At 40.4% G+C, this 17,235-nt stretch overlaps 1 protein-coding gene across 11 annotated transcripts in view; it reads left to right on the top strand.

The window, feature by feature from the left end:
- Positions 1 to 17,235, top strand: part of rnf220a (ring finger protein 220a) — a 207,560-nt gene that overhangs the window by 178,388 nt on the left and 11,937 nt on the right. For all 11 annotated transcript variants that reach the window (XR_007038727.1, XM_047368823.1, XM_047368821.1 and 8 more), the window contains 4 exons: positions 6,364 to 6,556; positions 6,657 to 6,712; positions 6,873 to 6,987; positions 15,948 to 16,059. Coding sequence is in view for 10 of the 11 variants with exons in the window: in XM_047368823.1 (XP_047224779.1) it covers positions 6,364 to 6,556; positions 6,657 to 6,712; positions 6,873 to 6,987; positions 15,948 to 16,059 (476 nt within the window). In the remaining variant the exon portion in view is untranslated. The remainder of the gene's footprint in view (positions 1 to 6,363; positions 6,557 to 6,656; positions 6,713 to 6,872; positions 6,988 to 15,947; positions 16,060 to 17,235) is intronic.

Here is a 17,235-nt window from a genome sequence, read left to right as displayed (position 1 = left end):
TGAATGGTCATCTTTATTGTAGCTATTTAAATGTATTGTAATCATTTAATCATGGATAGAAAGACAGTTGGAAGTAAACCACAGTGGTTGGACAGACAGAGCTGCAGGCTCCTCATCTCTGCTTTCATGTGTCCCTCTCTATGTTCGATCTGTTGTTAAACACACATGCTGAGCCTCACCTGCCTCCCTTTCTCCTCTGCTTGCCAAGTGGAGACAAGACGGATCAATGCTAAAGTCTCAACTAAAACAGCACAAAGTGAGGCACTTAGGGCGGGAGGTGGATTCAGCCCCTCTTCATCCATCTCCCAGGTGCTCCCTCCCTCCATCCGTCTGCCTTTCACATTGTTAAAACGAGCAGCCTCAGCCTGGACCCTTCTGTCGTGCTCTAATAGGGAACCTTGTGATGTGACACAGATAACTCAGGTGGCCTGGGGAGAGCAACTTGAAACGTACTTCCACACACATACACACGCGTGCACACTCGTTCTTCCATCCTGGCAGAGGGCTCAGAAGGTGGATTTTGTCTTGAAAGCTCCTCAGTGGTTCTAACACACAACTGCATCCAGCAGGCTCTCTGGAGCTTGTGACCGGCTAAACGGATATAGAGACGGGTGGGGGTGGGGGGAGGCCTCCTCAGCTGGCAAGATGAAGAGAGGGCCCATTCCTCTGTGAAGCACCACCATCCTTCCCTCCCTTTGAGAGCACAGGGAAGAAAGACAGGAGAGGGGGGTGAAATCGAACAAGATCAGTTTAGGATTCAAGTGTGTGTGAGTGAAGACTTCCCTGTGTCTCACACCGGCTCGGGCAGGTTGAAAGAAGCCTTATAGCCCAGATAGAGAGCTTTCTTTATCCGTCTGGTGGTCCGTCTGTAAGCTGCACAGTGGCCAAATTTTACTCTAGAACTTTCCCTGGTATTACTGGACATTTTAAAACGTTTCTGTGTAGGGCCCAGATTTAAATGCATTTATGATGGCTATGATGGGCTTAGATGTTTTTTTTTATTGTCACTATTAAACTGCACTATTATACTGCTTTTTACTTTATCTAAGACTACTTTAAATATTCTTATTATTTATATTTATTTATGTAGAGGTCTCCATCATTTCACATTATTTTATTTATAAAATGATGTCAAATGGTTATTTTTTTTTTTATATAAAGGATTTGTGAAATGATCATTTCAAGAATTCATTCTTGTAGTAATAGCGTTGTAGTAAACACTACTAAAACCTTATAAAAGCATTCCAAAAGAGTGAAAAAAAACCAAAAAAACTCAAGTATCTCCTGAGACAAAATATGGGCTGAGAGCCTAAATCTGCCCTTGGACCTGTTCTGTTTGGTGGTCCTTCAATGGAAAGAAAGTCATGGTTTGGTACATAGCTTGGTTTTTAGGTCATGGTTCAGTATATTTTGGTACTTTTACATCAAGGAAGACAGTGCCAAACAAAACACACATGTGAGCTGATCCATAAGCCTTCATACTGAATATTTCTGGTCCAAATGCATCAAAAGTTCACTGTTACACATATCTATACACACCTAGCTTTGAGCAATGCCTTGAAATGTAAATATACAAAAGGAGTCTGGCATGCACTGTATTAGTAGGAGAAAGAAAATATTATAAAACTAAATAGAAAATGAAATGCTCTTGGTTTTAATGTTTACACATTACTTGTTTACACATTTAATTACAAAACGTTTAAAGTAGAACAAAAATATTAGTGATTGTTCATAAAGCAACCAAACAATATGGGTTCTATCGTGAAGTCAGGAAAATTAGGAGTTTTAGGAATAACCAGTACTAGACATCTTTCCAGAAAGCCTTTACACATTTACATTAAACATACTGATAAAAACCTGATCCTCTGTTCTTCCAGTCATGCTATGATAGAAGTAGCAGGTGTTCTTGGTTCAAATCAAACCTGTCCTTACCATCACTGTACTTATGGTTACGTACCATTACACAGATGTTGGGCGTTTGCTTCAGGAACAGACAGTTATTTCTTTTTCTTTCTTTCTTTTTTCAAATATACATTTGCATATAAAGTATTTACTCACAAAAAAGATTTCCTTACTCTTATGTTTTATGTTGCATTTAGTCCCAAATTAACAATGCATGCCTTAAAAGTACATGACTCTTAAGAAATCCAGTAAAGTAAAGAGAGGGGTGTTTTCACCAAATATTTGTATTTTTTGTTTCCTGTAGATAGTCTCTCAAGTTGGAAATAACATTGTTAACCTTGAAAATAGAACGAAGGTTCAGCCATTTACAGCGTCCTGGACGCTGTGCTTGAGAGATCTGGGGACAGGTGAAAGGTCACAGCCAAGATTTCTGATTTTGTTTCCAGTTTCTTCTCTTAACAGTTTAATAAAAAAAAAAAGAAAACCAAAAATCCTTAAGGCATATTTAATCAGCGTGTTTTGATCCATAGCTGCACAATTAATCTCAGAACTGCTTTGAAACATACATTTAAAAAAAACATTATGACCAAAGGAAACAGGACGAGGTTAAGGACAGGAGACACCACCAAGGCTAACTAGTTTCACTAGTTCTTGTAAGGTTCTACAAATAAATATGCAAGAATCGTAGATAGTAAACAAGATAATTAGTTCTATATCAAGTCTGTTACATTTATTCACCTTTTTAACAATTTTCTGATTTCAAATGGCTAAAAAAGTGAACCAAAATGGCTCAAATACATTCTTAAAGGGAAGCAGCATGGCAGATCCTGAGGTTTGATACCAGGCTGTCCTGAGAGACCAATGAGGAGAGGAGGGGGATTATTGCAGGTGGAGATGGCCCTGAAGGATTGAGAAGAGGAGAGATCTCCGCTTTGTACATGAACTTCAAAGATGGCCGTCTCATGTCTTTGTGTCTGGCTTCCTCTCCCCCTCTCTCTCTCTGTGACCTGTAAATGGCAGAGAGATAGTGTGATCACCTTTGACATGCCACCTCTGGGCTTCTTAGGGGGTCCCGATAATTGCTATGGAGACGAGATGTTACCGAGGTCATTCGGTTGGCTGAGCTGGGCTGCCGGTCGGCATGATGAGGCCTTTGATCCTGCCCACGTGTTCTGAACTGTGCTGGTAGCCTTGTTGTGTTGACATATATGTAAATTGGAGGTCTCTTTTATTGCTGCCATGAACCATGTAACATAGAGGAGGAAATATATAGTTAACATGTTAAAGAGTCAGCAGTATATCAGGGAGGTGGCTTTGATAACAAGACACACCGAGGACTCCCATCCAGGGCGAATGATTATTATTGATTTTGATTATTTGGCAGAGAACTAGCAAGCTGTTCATTATGATGGTCTAAATGCTAGAGATACCAGAGGAGGAAACGACACATCTAGGGCGAAAAATAGACATTTATATATGAAAGAAGTTTGAAAAATTGGCTAATAAATGATTGGAAAAAAAGTTGGAAAATAAGGTGAAGAAATGGCGAACGAAAAAAGAAAAAAGAAAGGTAAAGACGGGGGTGGGGGTGTTGATACATAATGTGAGTGAAAGGCAGTTAGAGTGTGGCTGACCTTTCCCTGGCCAGATTAGATTGGCCTGCCAAGACTGCTTAGAGGAACAGATAGAAGAACGGGAATCACACACATTCAGAGCAAACAGGCCACACGAACCCGCATGGTGAACGCATCGCGCACATCTACAGCGTGTGTATTCACTCAGATCGGCTCAGGAGGCATTCAGCTTACAGTATGGGCACGTGCACTTAAAATTATAGAACAGCATCATTTTTAACAAGACAGTTACAAATGTCTGGGGACATCTATATATGATGCTCTCTGGGTTCTGAAGCTTTCAAGCTAAATTTGACTTTTCCTTTTTCTAAGAAACCTTCATAGGTCAACTTCATTTAGAGGAATTTCTAAGAGATGAAAAGTAGGATATTAAATCTGAAAGAAAGACGCACAGCAAATTTAAAAACACACTGTAAAGATGAACGAAGCTAAATAGAGATTTGGTTGATGTATCTCTGGAAACTGGGATTTAACTACATTTAAAAAGCGAACTCTTTTACTCTTTAACCAAAATATATTTTGTATCTTAGGGAAAAATCAGCGCACCCCTCAAGAGTTAGTGTTACACCCTTTAGCTGAAATAACCTCAGTGACACTCTTGTTGTAACCATTTACCAGTCTCTGGGCTTTGACTGGTCTAATCCTCAGCCAGTCCTCGGTGGATTTATTCATGTTTTTTGGGGTCCTTGTCATGTTGCAGGGTCCAATTACAGTAGTTCCGATACTGATTACTCCAAGCAGCTTCTGATACAGAATTCATGGCGGATTCCATGATGGTTCAGCTGCAGCAAACTATCCCCAAACCATGACACTCCAATCTCCATGCTTTATAGTTGGGATGAGGTTCTTCTCCTGGACTGCTGGATTTTGTTTATGCATGTCCTCGGTTCTGGTGTCATCTGTCCAAAGAACATTATTCTGGAAGTCCTGGTCGTTGTCTGTTTTCTCTGACAAACTTTAGTGTGGGCTTCATTCTTTTCTTGGATAGCAAATATTTCCTCCTTGCACACCTCCCAGGAAAGTTAAACTTGGGTTGTCTCATTCTGATTATACAGGGATGGCCTTTTCATATGAGCAGCAGTGGGACCCCGCTGTAGGTCCTGTGATGTCATTTTAACATTTTTGGATTTTCAGGGTGAGCTTGCTTGGTCAGCCAGACCTGAACCTGTTATTTGTTAGCTGTTAAAGCTCCTCCTCTTGTAAACTATTTTCTGTAAGGTGACATTACTGATTTCAAATTCATTTGGCACCTTTTTAACACCCTTACCAAACCCATACACCGCTACTAACGTATTTCTGAAGGCCTCAGGCAGCTCTTTTGATCTCACCTTGGTGTTCACTCTAACTTCAACAGTCAGGAGCACACCAAAATGAATGCTTGAGGTTCAAACAGAGTCTCCTCCTTTCTCATGGCTGCATTTCTCGGAGGGCTGACAGTAATGGGGTAAGCTGTGTTTAACCTCCATGTTTAACAAACGCGTGGTCTGCCTAGCTGTAGAAACGTCTAGATTTACACTGCATCGTAATTGTTTGCAGAAATATGATGCTCAGACCAAAAATAAATTGAAGACTATGTTAATTTGTTTGAATAAATTTCTTTGCTACTACATTAGAGGCTTTAAGTCATTTCTAAACTGTTCACACAAATTCTGGTGTTCATTCTTTTCTATGTTCTTCTGCCTAACTTTAAATTACAGACTTACACGGGAGGGGAATCTGACGGCTATATTATAGAAAAAGCTTGTGGGAAAGCTCAGTCGACTGTGTGGCTCTCTGACAAAGACACCACAGTGGAGTGAGATGCAGTTGTTCACTGAGAGCAACTGTTCTAGGAAGTCTAGTATCGGGACTCACACTCAGGGACAGGACGGGTGTCAGCTCCGTCTGGTCCCCCCACAGACACTCATAGGCAGCCCGCTAGTCCACCTGAGAGCTTGTAGAAATTGGAATGGGTGTAAATAAGATGGCTGTCAGGCCTGTCACCGGCTGACACACACAGACGGCTTCAGTCGCAACACACACACACGCAGGGTCTGAGTAATATACACATTTGAACACAAACATACCCCCAACTACCTTTGTGCTGCCGGCAGACATAGTTTAAGTGACAGGTGGACAGGTTCGTAGTCATGCATCCACACACACACACACACACCCCTTGAATAGATTGGAGAGACAGGACTTAAGTGACAGAGGGACAGACAGTCTCAAACAAACATGGAAAAGACACCTGTAAGTGATGGACACACAGCCAACTTGGTGGTTAAGTAGAGCTGAAAGGAGCAGTCAGGCAGTGGCAAGGGTTTGTCTGAGCGTTCATCACTTGGTTTATAAAGGTGCCATTCACACACACACACACTCCCCTCTCTTTCTTAAAAATTGATGGGCAACGTGTCATTCTTGATCACTTCACACCAACTCTCTCATCTCTGACCACATCTCGCTCTTCTCTTTTGGGTTTCTAATAATTTTTAAGTTGATGGACAGAGGAGCTAAGTTTAACATAAGCTTCAGGCGTCTCAGAAAGTTAGGTCGTCTCTGGCTACATCAAGACATATATTATTTATGTTGATGGTTTAAAAAAAACGTTTGACTCTGATGCGTTTTAAAAATGGCAAAACAAGCAAGAAATTCTGCGTGTGAAAACGTTTGTTCTGAGAGTCTCTTTTGAATCCAGTTGAGTCTTTTTGTCAAAGTCCATAAAGGCTTGAGGCAGTTGAAGAATAACGATCCACTCTCTCATGTGTACCAGTGGTAAATTGAGCCTTTTTCCAACATGCTAATTGAAAGTATTGGTAAAAAAAAACTGTTCATTCTGTCTCCACAGGAACTGGATTTGCGACATGCAGTATCAAGGAGAGCGCGGCGGATAGCGACGCCGACCTCGACGTGGACGGAGACGACACGCTGGAGTACGGCAAGGCGCAGTACACCGAGGCCGACATCATCCCGTGTTCTGGAGCCGGCGAGGACCAGGGGGAGGCCAGGGAGAGGGAGGCGCTGCGAGGAGCGGTGCTCAAGTATGAAGTCTTGAGCAAAACGTTGGCTCAAATAGTTTGCACCATGAAGAGCACCCCTGGGAACTTGTACATGGTTGATGGTTGTCCTACTTTGTTGCAGCGGCGGGATGCCTTCCAACAGAATAACGCCCGAGTTCTCCAAGTGGGCAAGCGATGGTGAGTAAAGTTAACATTAATGGCACCCTTTCATATACTGTGCAGTCTAGAGAGGAAAGTGGTGGCTGTCAAATATAGGTACGGTAAAATAAAATAAATACTTCTATATATGCTGCCTTCAGAAGTTCAAAATTAACTGATACCTTTTTCATGATTACAGAGATGCCTTCTACGAGCAACGGGGAGAGCAGCAAGACAGACCCCAGCACTCCTTCATCATCCTCCTCGTCTTCCTCGAATGCTCCACGTACATGTAAAAACAGCGAGATTGAAAAGTAGGTGTTACTGTAATACTCGAACATGGGAACATATAATGATGTTATAAGAGGATTCTGTGAATTTCAGAATAAATGGTCTCTTCCGGTTTATCTCAACATGCCTCATACAGACAAATACACACATAGGTTTATTTCAGCATCCAGATAGGTTTCTTTAATCAATCTTCCTGCTTTATGAGGCTTTCGTGAGATGAAATAAACCGATTGAATTTATTTGGTAGTGGTGTAAAAGAAAAACAGTTGGTTGCAAAGTATGCATTTTGTCACGTTACAACATTGAATGGAAGCTATAAGAAGTCTTCTTCGCATGACAAGAATGTGAAATAAGGTGCTCTGATCAAATTAGACCAGAATTTGATATTTTAGCCATGCACTAAATGCAATGTCTGGCTGAAAATTGTCACTTACACAATGAAACATGGTAGTGGCAGTATCATGCTGTGTAAAACTTTGAGAGAAACCTATTAGAGACTGCAAGAGACCTGGGTGATTCACGTTCCAGCAGCACAATGAGCCAAAATATACATCCAGAGCTACAGTGGAATGGTTTAGATCGAAGCACATGTATGATTTAGAATGGCCCAGTCAAAGTCCAGACCCAAATCCCAATAAGAATTGGCGGCAACACTTAAAAGTTGCTGTTCGAAGATGCTGCCCATCCCATCTGACTGAGATCGAGCTATTTTCTAAAGAAGAGTGGCCATAAATGCCAGTTTCTAGATGTGGAAAGCATATAGAGACATATCCTAGTACTTTGTGTTGGCATGTCACCTTAAACCTCCCAAAAATATTTTTGTGGTTGTAACTTAAAGTGTGAAAACATTTAAGGTATCTGAATACTATATTCACTCGGTCAGTCTTTGTATGGTCTTCACAGCTTTAACTAACATGAACCGCTTCAGCCATGGAGGCAATTCAGTACAATAGATTATTTAAATGAATTAATCAGCACTATGGTTCTCCATATTAAATATCAGCAGAATTGGATAATTGGTGGACAAACTGAGCCACTCGAGATGTATTGATTAAAAGCGCCGCTGTCAGACCAGAGTGAGCGTTTAATAGGTGAAGAGATCCATTTGTTGCCTGTTTGTTACAGAGAATATGCAGCTACTCTGTGATTTTCAGTCCAAATAGGTAAACTAAAAATTTAACCGGCACCTTCAGTTTTGGCAGCTTTGCCCACTGTCCAGTCCAGAGGTCAGCAGGCATTTTTTTTTTTTTTTTGCAAAGAGCCGTTTTTGCTGTCGCTTCTAGTAAATCAATTTCTCTAGAGCCACAAAATCCTTCAAAAAGACATAAAGCTTAATATGTAAGTACTATAGAAAATGTGTTTTACAGTTAAATTAGAGAACCCGTTGTTTTTCTTGTTTTTGATGAAAAACCATCTTAGTTCTACATAATCAGAGCTGCAGGTTGCAGACCTCTGGTCTAGTTCTTGGTAGTCATCTGATTTCATGGTATTCCTTTGAGAAATGCTTTTGCTGAAGTGTGGCATGTTCTGGTATGCAGATCGGTGTGCTAACCAGCGTGACGAGTTAAACAGCCACACAGATGTCGGCAGTAGTGTAGTTTTGGATTCCATGTCTGTGGAAATGCTTGAGGAAAATTAATGGAGAAATACCAGATGTATCTATTTGTACATCCAGTTAGTAAGATGAACTGATGGCTGGTCTGCACCAATTAAGCAAGTTTTTCCTTCCTTGCACATCCTTCTGTGCATGGTAAAAAAAAACAACAATGTATTCTTTAATGTACATGGTGGCAGATGAGAATCTCTTTCACCACATAAAGAGGATATGGGGAGAATGCTTCTGGTGAATCTCTGTCTCATGCTTCACACTCTTACAAACAAGTTATGCATTTAAACCATGAGGTAACAATTTCTGTTAGGAGAGGAAAGCCAGTTCCACAATAGAAAGTTTAACAGTTTATGCTAGAGATGCACCTATTAGAGATTTGTGTCTGATCTCCAGTTTTTGTCTTTAGCCTGTCTATACTAATGTTTAACCAATTTCAATGTATCTTTAAGAACTAGATTAAAAGAATATATGACTAGCATTAAAATATGTTTATGTAGCCATCTTCCTGTAGGCTCTTATTGATTATTTAAATAACAAACAAAATTGTTACAGACTGGACTTTTTAAAGTGTCTTTAGCGTCTTACATCAGCGATTAGAACAGTTGGCGTCAGTGACTGTTATCGACAGCCTCACTTTGTATTTCCTATAGAAAGCAGATCCTTGTCTCTTCCAAACCACCGCCAACGTTTCCAAACCCAGCATGTTCCCCCACAGCTAGAAGTTGACAGCACCAATGAACAAGACGTCCAGCCTTCTTGTTATCTGCTGAAAGTCTTGCTCTCTCTTGCTTTCTTGTAACCTGAATGAACCGTAGACATGTCTCATCATGTCATACAAAAAGCTCATTTCTTTTAAATGGCTTCTCACATCTTTGTGTTTCCTCTGAGTTTAGCGTCCCCTCACTGACACTAAGAATAGCTAACGTTGAGTCTTCTGGCATCAAAAACCGCTTCCACACTGGAGATTGTTGTTCTCAGCGTGACTTGGTAGCCCTTAGGTGTGGTTTGTTCAATGACGGGAAAATAGGTGGATTTTTGAGTTTCTGACTGGCCAGTTACAACCGGGACGGTTTAAAAACTGGGTGCTTCTTGTCGCCGTTTCCATATTTGTTTGTAAATATTAAAATAAAAATAAACGAGTGATGGACCAGGATATAACACCTTGCGTTTTTCTGATTTGGAATTCTAAGCTTATATTACTCAAGGTGCCTCGACTGAATAGAAGACTATTGGTTGATCCCTCTGTATTACATCAGCTGTAGCTGAACTCTCTTTGCTTTTTACAAAGTTGCTGCATTAGTTTCTTAGCCAGGCTGCATGTAGCTGTCAAATTGAGTAGGCAATGCTGTTGAGAAAAAGTGTGCAAGTTTCCTGTCATATTTGAAACTATTAACCATTTATCATAATTTTGTAAAGTCAACAGTTTTGGATCAGTACACTCAGTTCCTACCACTTTTGCCTTGTTTGTGTTCTGTTATTTTTGTGGAACAAATGCTGCCATGTGTTGCCACATGATGTTCTCGTTGAGGCTTTAGCGGGCACCTGGAGCAGAACATGCGTTAATCTTAAGTATCCATTTAGGGTGAGGCCAACTAGATGCTGAATGATTGCATTGGAACAAGCAGTCAGGTGCCTGGCTGGAACAATTCCCTGCCTCACTCCTCCTCGCTTGCTATAAATGCACGTATTTGTGGAGCTTCTTTGCCCTTTCATCCTCAAATGAAAATGAGATTTGTCTCCCTTTGTTACATTGATACATTGTGTGTGTGTGTGTGTGTGTGTGTGTGCGCGTGTCTTTCCACAAGGTAGCGTTAGTGAAATCTCTCTCTGTCTCTGATCCCAGATGGGTAATGATCTGCTCGCCTCCCGGGGCGTCCTCGTTCCCCTGCTCATTCCCCTGCAAGATAAATGAGTTCTCCCTCTCTCTCTCTCTTTCTCTCCACACTCTCTCTCTCTCACACACACACATACATATACGCATACATCGCCTGAGACGCTCTTCCCTCTCCAAGATAAATGGCCCCTCCAATGCCGCCAATGCGATTGCTGCCAAATTTGGTGCTCCAGCTGGAACAATGCGGAGTGATTTCCATGTGGTTTCTGCAAATAATTGAATCTGTCCTCAATTTGGAAGTGATGAAGCTAGATTTCTACCCTGTGCCCCACCACCCCCTTACACACACACACACACACACACACACACACTGCCCAGTCGTTGTCTCTGCATTTTACCTTCCTTTCCTTGTTTTATTTCACAGTGTAGTGCATCTTTCCTTCTATTCCTGTCCCATTTCTGTCGTCCATCCGTTCCTGTCTTCTGTCTCAATTCTTTCCCAGCTGTTTACAAGGTTCCTCTAAACCCCTCTAAACCCAACGCACGCTCACACATCAGGAAGAAGCTGGGGAAATCAATAGTGACTTAAATGTTTTATCATGGTGTCTCAGTGTAGTTAAGGCCTCGGCTAATGGTGCAGTCCAGAATGATGTGCTAAAGGGATTTAGGGCGGCACATACTTTAGAGATTTATTTAAGGAAAGAATGTTTACCAAAAGAGGATTGCAAATTAATTTGTGTTAAATTTTATCAACTGTATGTTCCGGTGCTGAGACAGAAGCTGAGTGAGGCTGAGATGTAGATGGACAGCAGATGAAGACATTGAGCTGATTGAGATGGATAGTAGAGATCTCCCGCTACCCACACACACATACACATACACACACCCCCACTAATGAAATGAGAAATAGCCCCGCAGACGCTAGGAACAGAGCGCTAAATAGAGGAGAAGCAGAGCCATCTATCTGTTTCTGCTTGGCTTTCTCGCTTTCTTTTTGCCATGAGAAGGACTTCAGATGGAAATGCAGAAAAATGGTTACATACACACTCACACCCGGCCGGCCAAAGGAGCTGTTGAACAGCAATAAAGTTGAACTAACGCTTTAGAAAACTGGCCTTTAGATCAAAGTCACACATAAATTCACAGCAGGCCAATGTTGTAGGATTTTGTAGTTACATAAACACTTTAGCACAACCAAAGCAAACCTATAAATGATTTAAGTAGAGAGTTCTTGAATCCACTAAGATTCAAATTCAAAACTGCTGTCATTGCAAAACTTGACATACCCATTAAAATGTTGTCACATTCATATTTATTGGGGTTTTATCTAATAGACCAACACAAAGCGACGGTTTTCCTGAAGAGGTGTAAGGTGGTTTAGATCGGCATGTGGTGACATTAAATGCAACAGAGTCGGTGGTAAGAGTTACAAATTGATGTTCCCACATTACGTCCATCAAAATCTTACTAACCTTAAGATATTTTGCAAAGGTGAATGGACAAAAATGTCACTAAGTGCAAACATTTTCCCCCCAAATAGGTTTAATTTCAGCAAAAGGTTCCCCTGCAAGTGTTGAGAACAGATTTGTGGTTCACTTTTCAGGTGTTTATTCGTAAAGACAAAACAAATATGTATAATTTCCCATTTATGCTCTACTTTGTGTTGGTCCATCACGTCAGAAAATATACTTATGCTTTAGGTTGTAACCCAACAAAGTGTAAAACAGTTCATGGGACATGAAGGCACCGTATTTAGTTAACTGTTGATTTTCTTTCTTTCTTTCTTTATTTTTTTGCTCTTAATTTTCCCAGTATTGCTCCTAAACCCATCATGTTTCCACCTTGTGTGACAGCTGATATACTCTAGAAACCTAGACGTCTGTCAGTTAGGGTTAGGCTGGTAAAGCTGGTCCTGAAACAGAACCTCCCACCTTTATTGGCTCCTCTGGTAAAGATGTGCAAACAACCTTGAAATAAATTCACCTTGTAGTAGCTTAGCACACTACAACCTTTAGTTTTTGGACATATATTCTACGCGATACAAATCATAAGGAAACAAATAATTTTTAACAAACAGTCCTTATACCCTGCACAACACATGTATGTGTTTGAAGACCTGAGACAGCCAGTATGCATGAGGGCAGATCTATCCGTTTTATGCGTCAAGCCTTATGGGGATGAATCAGCCTTAATATTGTTGATCTCTACATGAACATCCATTTCAATAAACCCTGCTGTCCTAGTGAAAGAAGAACGGTTCAGAGCACTCATGACTCATCTCTGTTGATGGACTACTTTACCTTTCAGGTTAATCCAGATTGTGTCTACTCAACCTGTGTCTCACAGGAATATGAGTTTTCCTATTTTGGCTAAAAGTTTCAACAATCCTGAGCTGGTTTAAGTCAGTGAAATGCACAAAGGATTTAGGGATTTTCACATATGGATCTTGCTGGTTGAGAGGTTACCTTTTAGCCTTAGAGACCTGTCTTTTTATGGCTTGGCCCAATTGAGTCATATTATTTTCCTCCTAACTTCTTCTATATGTGAAGTCCACTAGATGTTTTTCATTACTTTTTCCACTTTCATTTAGATGCTCACATCTGGCCAAAGAAAGATGAATGTTGTTACCCTGGTGGACCATAAAGCAATTTGTTTTGTTGAAGTGTGCTTAATAAATATTTATAACAGAGATTGAAAACATGTTGTTTGGAAAAGTGAGCAATGTTAAAAGAAAACTTTTTTCCCATTTTGTTTTCTTAACATCTCTTTGGAAAATACAAAAATATTTCTTGACGGAGCTAAGGAGGTGATTGACCCACAGAGGAACTTCATGGAACTGTTAAGGGACAGTTACAGTCCAACTCTGTCTGGGGTCTGTGGTTGTTATATTAGCTGGCAGGCTAATCAAGGCTAAATGGCTTTTTACAAGCTCAGCACTAATAACGGGGAGAGGGTAAGGCAGTTTATAGGGCACGGTGGTGGTACGTCAGGCTGGGTCTTTATAGACATGGGATGATGATGGGTTTACAGGGAGGAGCAGGTCCGCTCTCCATACCGGTTTAGTAAAGGACCTAGAACTTAATGCTGCACTTGTGGTGGACCCCCTGACCTGAAGCAGGTCCATTGTCATAGGCCTGAACATCCAGGGTAGCTAAGACATGCTCTGTCATTTTCATATGATGGCAAAATAGAGTAAATCCAATATGTTTATTATTTGTTTTGGCGTTTTGATGTTTTTAAGCCTAGTCGAGTAAGAAGATCTCAGGGGAAGAGCTCTCCCGATACAAGAGTACATAAAACCTTTTAACCAAGTGAATTCTGTCTCTCAGATCCTTATTTAGTTTCAATGTCAGCACAACTTGGTTTGGTGAAATAAGTCTGAGGTATTATTATGAGGTTGTGTTATTCCTGCACTTTCTATAGCATCTCATTTACCAGGACTTTGACACTCTGGTATACTTTGGTAATGGTACCGAGTTATTTATTGCTGATATATTGACGTATACATGAACTGAAACTAATGGTGTTGTACTTAGAAAGAAACATGAGAAACTGCTCTTTGCTCTGTATGCGGATGTTGGAAATGGAACCATATGGAGCCCTACACACAGAGCTACGTACGGCTTGCATTTACTGTCCCTTCCTTCTCTCTGCTTGTCCTTCCCCTGCCAGATCAATACCATAGATCAGCAAGCCACGAGGCTGCAAAATGACCACATCACCATAAATAGACACAAACACTACCACCGCATCTCGGCCGAGAGCGAATTGACGGCTGTAATAAACATCAGCCGGCTCGTGTGCTCTCGGCTCCCTGCACCGAATTATAATCAACGTTTGTGGTTCGTATTGATTCAGTTATGGCTGCTTCATATGCTGTTGAACAGTGTTAAATACACATTTTCTGGCATCATGCGAGACATTAGTCAGAGGCTGCTTGTAGGCAGGAAGAAGAAAAACTGGATCGAGTAAAGGACATCAAGAGGAGCGAGAGTAGGGATGCAACTCTTCAGAGGCAGGAAAATAAACTCATGTACAAATGGATATATGGAAATATGAAAACCATGGAGATGTTTAAAAATGAATGTAAGAAGTTATAGAGAAGTTGAAATTAAAGCTGGAAACTGGAAAAAGTCTATATATATTTACCTGCTGCTTTCTGTGACAGGTAAATATATATATTTTTACCTGGGCAGTATCACTTTTTTTTTTTTTTTTTTAAAGATTCTGCTGATTTCAAGGTATATATGGTATTTTTGCAATTTATTTACTTATTTTATTTTGTTCATGACTCTGCTTTTGTATATGTCTGTGGCTTATTTTACTGCCAAGACTATGCTTTAAATCAAGCCTGTAATTATACTATCAATTACTTTGTCTCACAAAATTACACATTATATGAATAAGTCAATATAAGATAGCAGAAAAAGAGTTGCAAAATGTAAAAAAAAATTTATTGTCCAAACTGCAGCATATTAAAAATAAACTATATAAGAAATAAACATTCCAATTTCAGCCCCTGTAAGACATATATCCAGTATTTTAACCACATGCAGTGCCTTGAAAAGTGATCAAACGATATCTGACCTTTTGGCACTACTGGTTGACGCCATCGAGCCCAACTTTGCAATGAACAACCGTTTGGTCTGTCAGATTTTTTTTAAACCAAAAAACTTCCAAACTTTCCTGTGCATCTCCAGTCTCACTTTCTTTATCCGCTATCTGTTTTCTGTTCTTTAATCTAACTTACAATAGCGACAGAGACTCTGTCAGCTAACAGATTGTTATGCTACCTGGCTAGCTAGCATGCTCTACCTTGTATGCTGTTTGGCGGTGCTGTTCCACGCAACGCTCTGCAGCGCTTCTAGTGGCGAACATTATTAAATAAATTGCTGCCTGTTGAAGCATTACAGGTGTTTTCTCAACTATGCCACAGTATGGCGGTATATAAAAAAATGTATATCGGAGGGAAAATTACAACCGGTTTACTGGCCAGCACTAGCACACAGCAAATGAAGCATGTCAGTATACCCCCCACTCCTAGAGCAAACACTGATTATCAAAAAGTTAAATATTTAAATTCCTCAAAAAGAAATAGTTTCATAGAAATAGGATGTCCTTTAATTTTTCAAATTACAGCCAAAGCTTCTCGCCAAATCACTGACCATTTTGGGTTTTGAATAACCAGACAAAGGCACTCTCATACAAATATCAAAAAAGCACAGCTCAGTTTTTTTTTCTTTTATTAGATCGGGATGTTAAACTGCACCAGTTTCTTTCTGTTTGAAAAACGTCTAAACCAAAGTAAAAACTGACAAAACATTGACACTTTTTAAAATAAAATAAAATAAAGATAGATCAGAAGCTATGATTATAGTTAATGTAAAATAAGCAATCCAGATTTGACCAGACCTTAGTGTCCAGTACTACAAACCTGAGGAGCAAAGATGATTATAAATAACCTTGCAGGTAAACCTTTATAGTTATAAACTGACTTCATTATTATTTATGTATCTAATCCCTTTTTTCCTCTACCCTAGGGTGACAGAGGAGGAGTCAACAGCTACTACTATGGAGGCTCTGAAGGCCCGGATCCGAGAGCTCGAGAAGCAGATCCTGCGGGGAGACCGGTACAAGTGTCTCATCTGCATGGTGAGTATTACTTCTTCGGAAAGCTGTCCACTAGGCTGTACGTCCTGCCTCAGCCACAGTACCTTGCAAACGTTTTTATGCTCTTTGTACCTTTTCAAATTTTGTCAAGTTTCAATGTAATTATTATTACTATTATTATAATTATTAAAATTATTTTTATTGGGCGAGATTTATTTAGAGAAGCAGTCAGGGGAATCATGTTAACTCTGGAGGAGTTGCAAATATCCACAACTCCGGTGGGTTGTGCACTCCACAAATCTGGTGTATATGGAGGAGTGATAAACAGGAAGTTATTGTTGGAAGAAAGCTTAAAACTGGCCACAAGCCATTTGGTGGACTACCAAAATGTGGGTAAAAATGGACCCTACTCAGGCGAGACTCAAAGACAGCTGTCTGACCTACTAAAAAACGCTGACACTCCATCTCTATGAACACACTGACCCCACTCTGAAACACGATGGTGGCACTGTCATGATGTGAAGAAACCTTTTTGTAGCAGGGAAAGGAAAGCTGTTCAGAGGTAATGGGGGAGATGAATGGAACTAAATACAATCCTAGAAGAAACCCAGGCAGAAGCTGCAAAACACTTGTGACTGAGGTGGAGGTTCACTATTCAATAGGGCGATGACCCTCAACATATAGCTAGACTAGCAGTGGTTTAGATCAAAGCATGTTCATGTGGTAGAATGGCCTAGTCAAAGTCCAGACCTAAATCCCATTGCTAATTTTTGGCAAGTAGTTGACTGTATGTGAAGAAGGGCATGGGTTGTGAATATGTTTCCAAGTCACTTCACCATCATGAAAGTGTTCAAATTAATAAATTCACTTCCTCAAAACTGAGGAAATTTTATCGGGATTTTTTGTTCTTTGTTTCATTTGAGGAGAAATGTGCTCGTGTTTTCTCACCTCTGAAGTTGCCAAGGCAATTATAATTTTTTTTCACATTGAGGCAGGAGGTGATAGCTAATTTCGCTGGACATTTTACATGCTGCTCTTCAAGAAATCCACAAAATCCATGTTCTCTTGTCACCTGCCTGCTGCTTGCTTGTTCTACCTCCGTGTGCACGCAATGAGCAACATGTTTTTACTTTGAACTTTTTCAGTGTGTTATGTAGCTTTTGTGATGTGGGATTAGACCTCGCATTGCTTTGCAAGTTGATGCGTTTGTCTGCTCAT

The sequence above is a fragment of the Girardinichthys multiradiatus genome, chromosome 6 (assembly GCF_021462225.1).
Source record: "Girardinichthys multiradiatus isolate DD_20200921_A chromosome 6, DD_fGirMul_XY1, whole genome shotgun sequence".
Lineage (NCBI taxonomy): Eukaryota > Metazoa > Chordata > Actinopteri > Cyprinodontiformes > Goodeidae > Girardinichthys > Girardinichthys multiradiatus.
The sequence above is the reverse complement of the archived record's forward strand: the minus strand, read 5'-3'. Positions and strand labels throughout refer to the sequence as shown.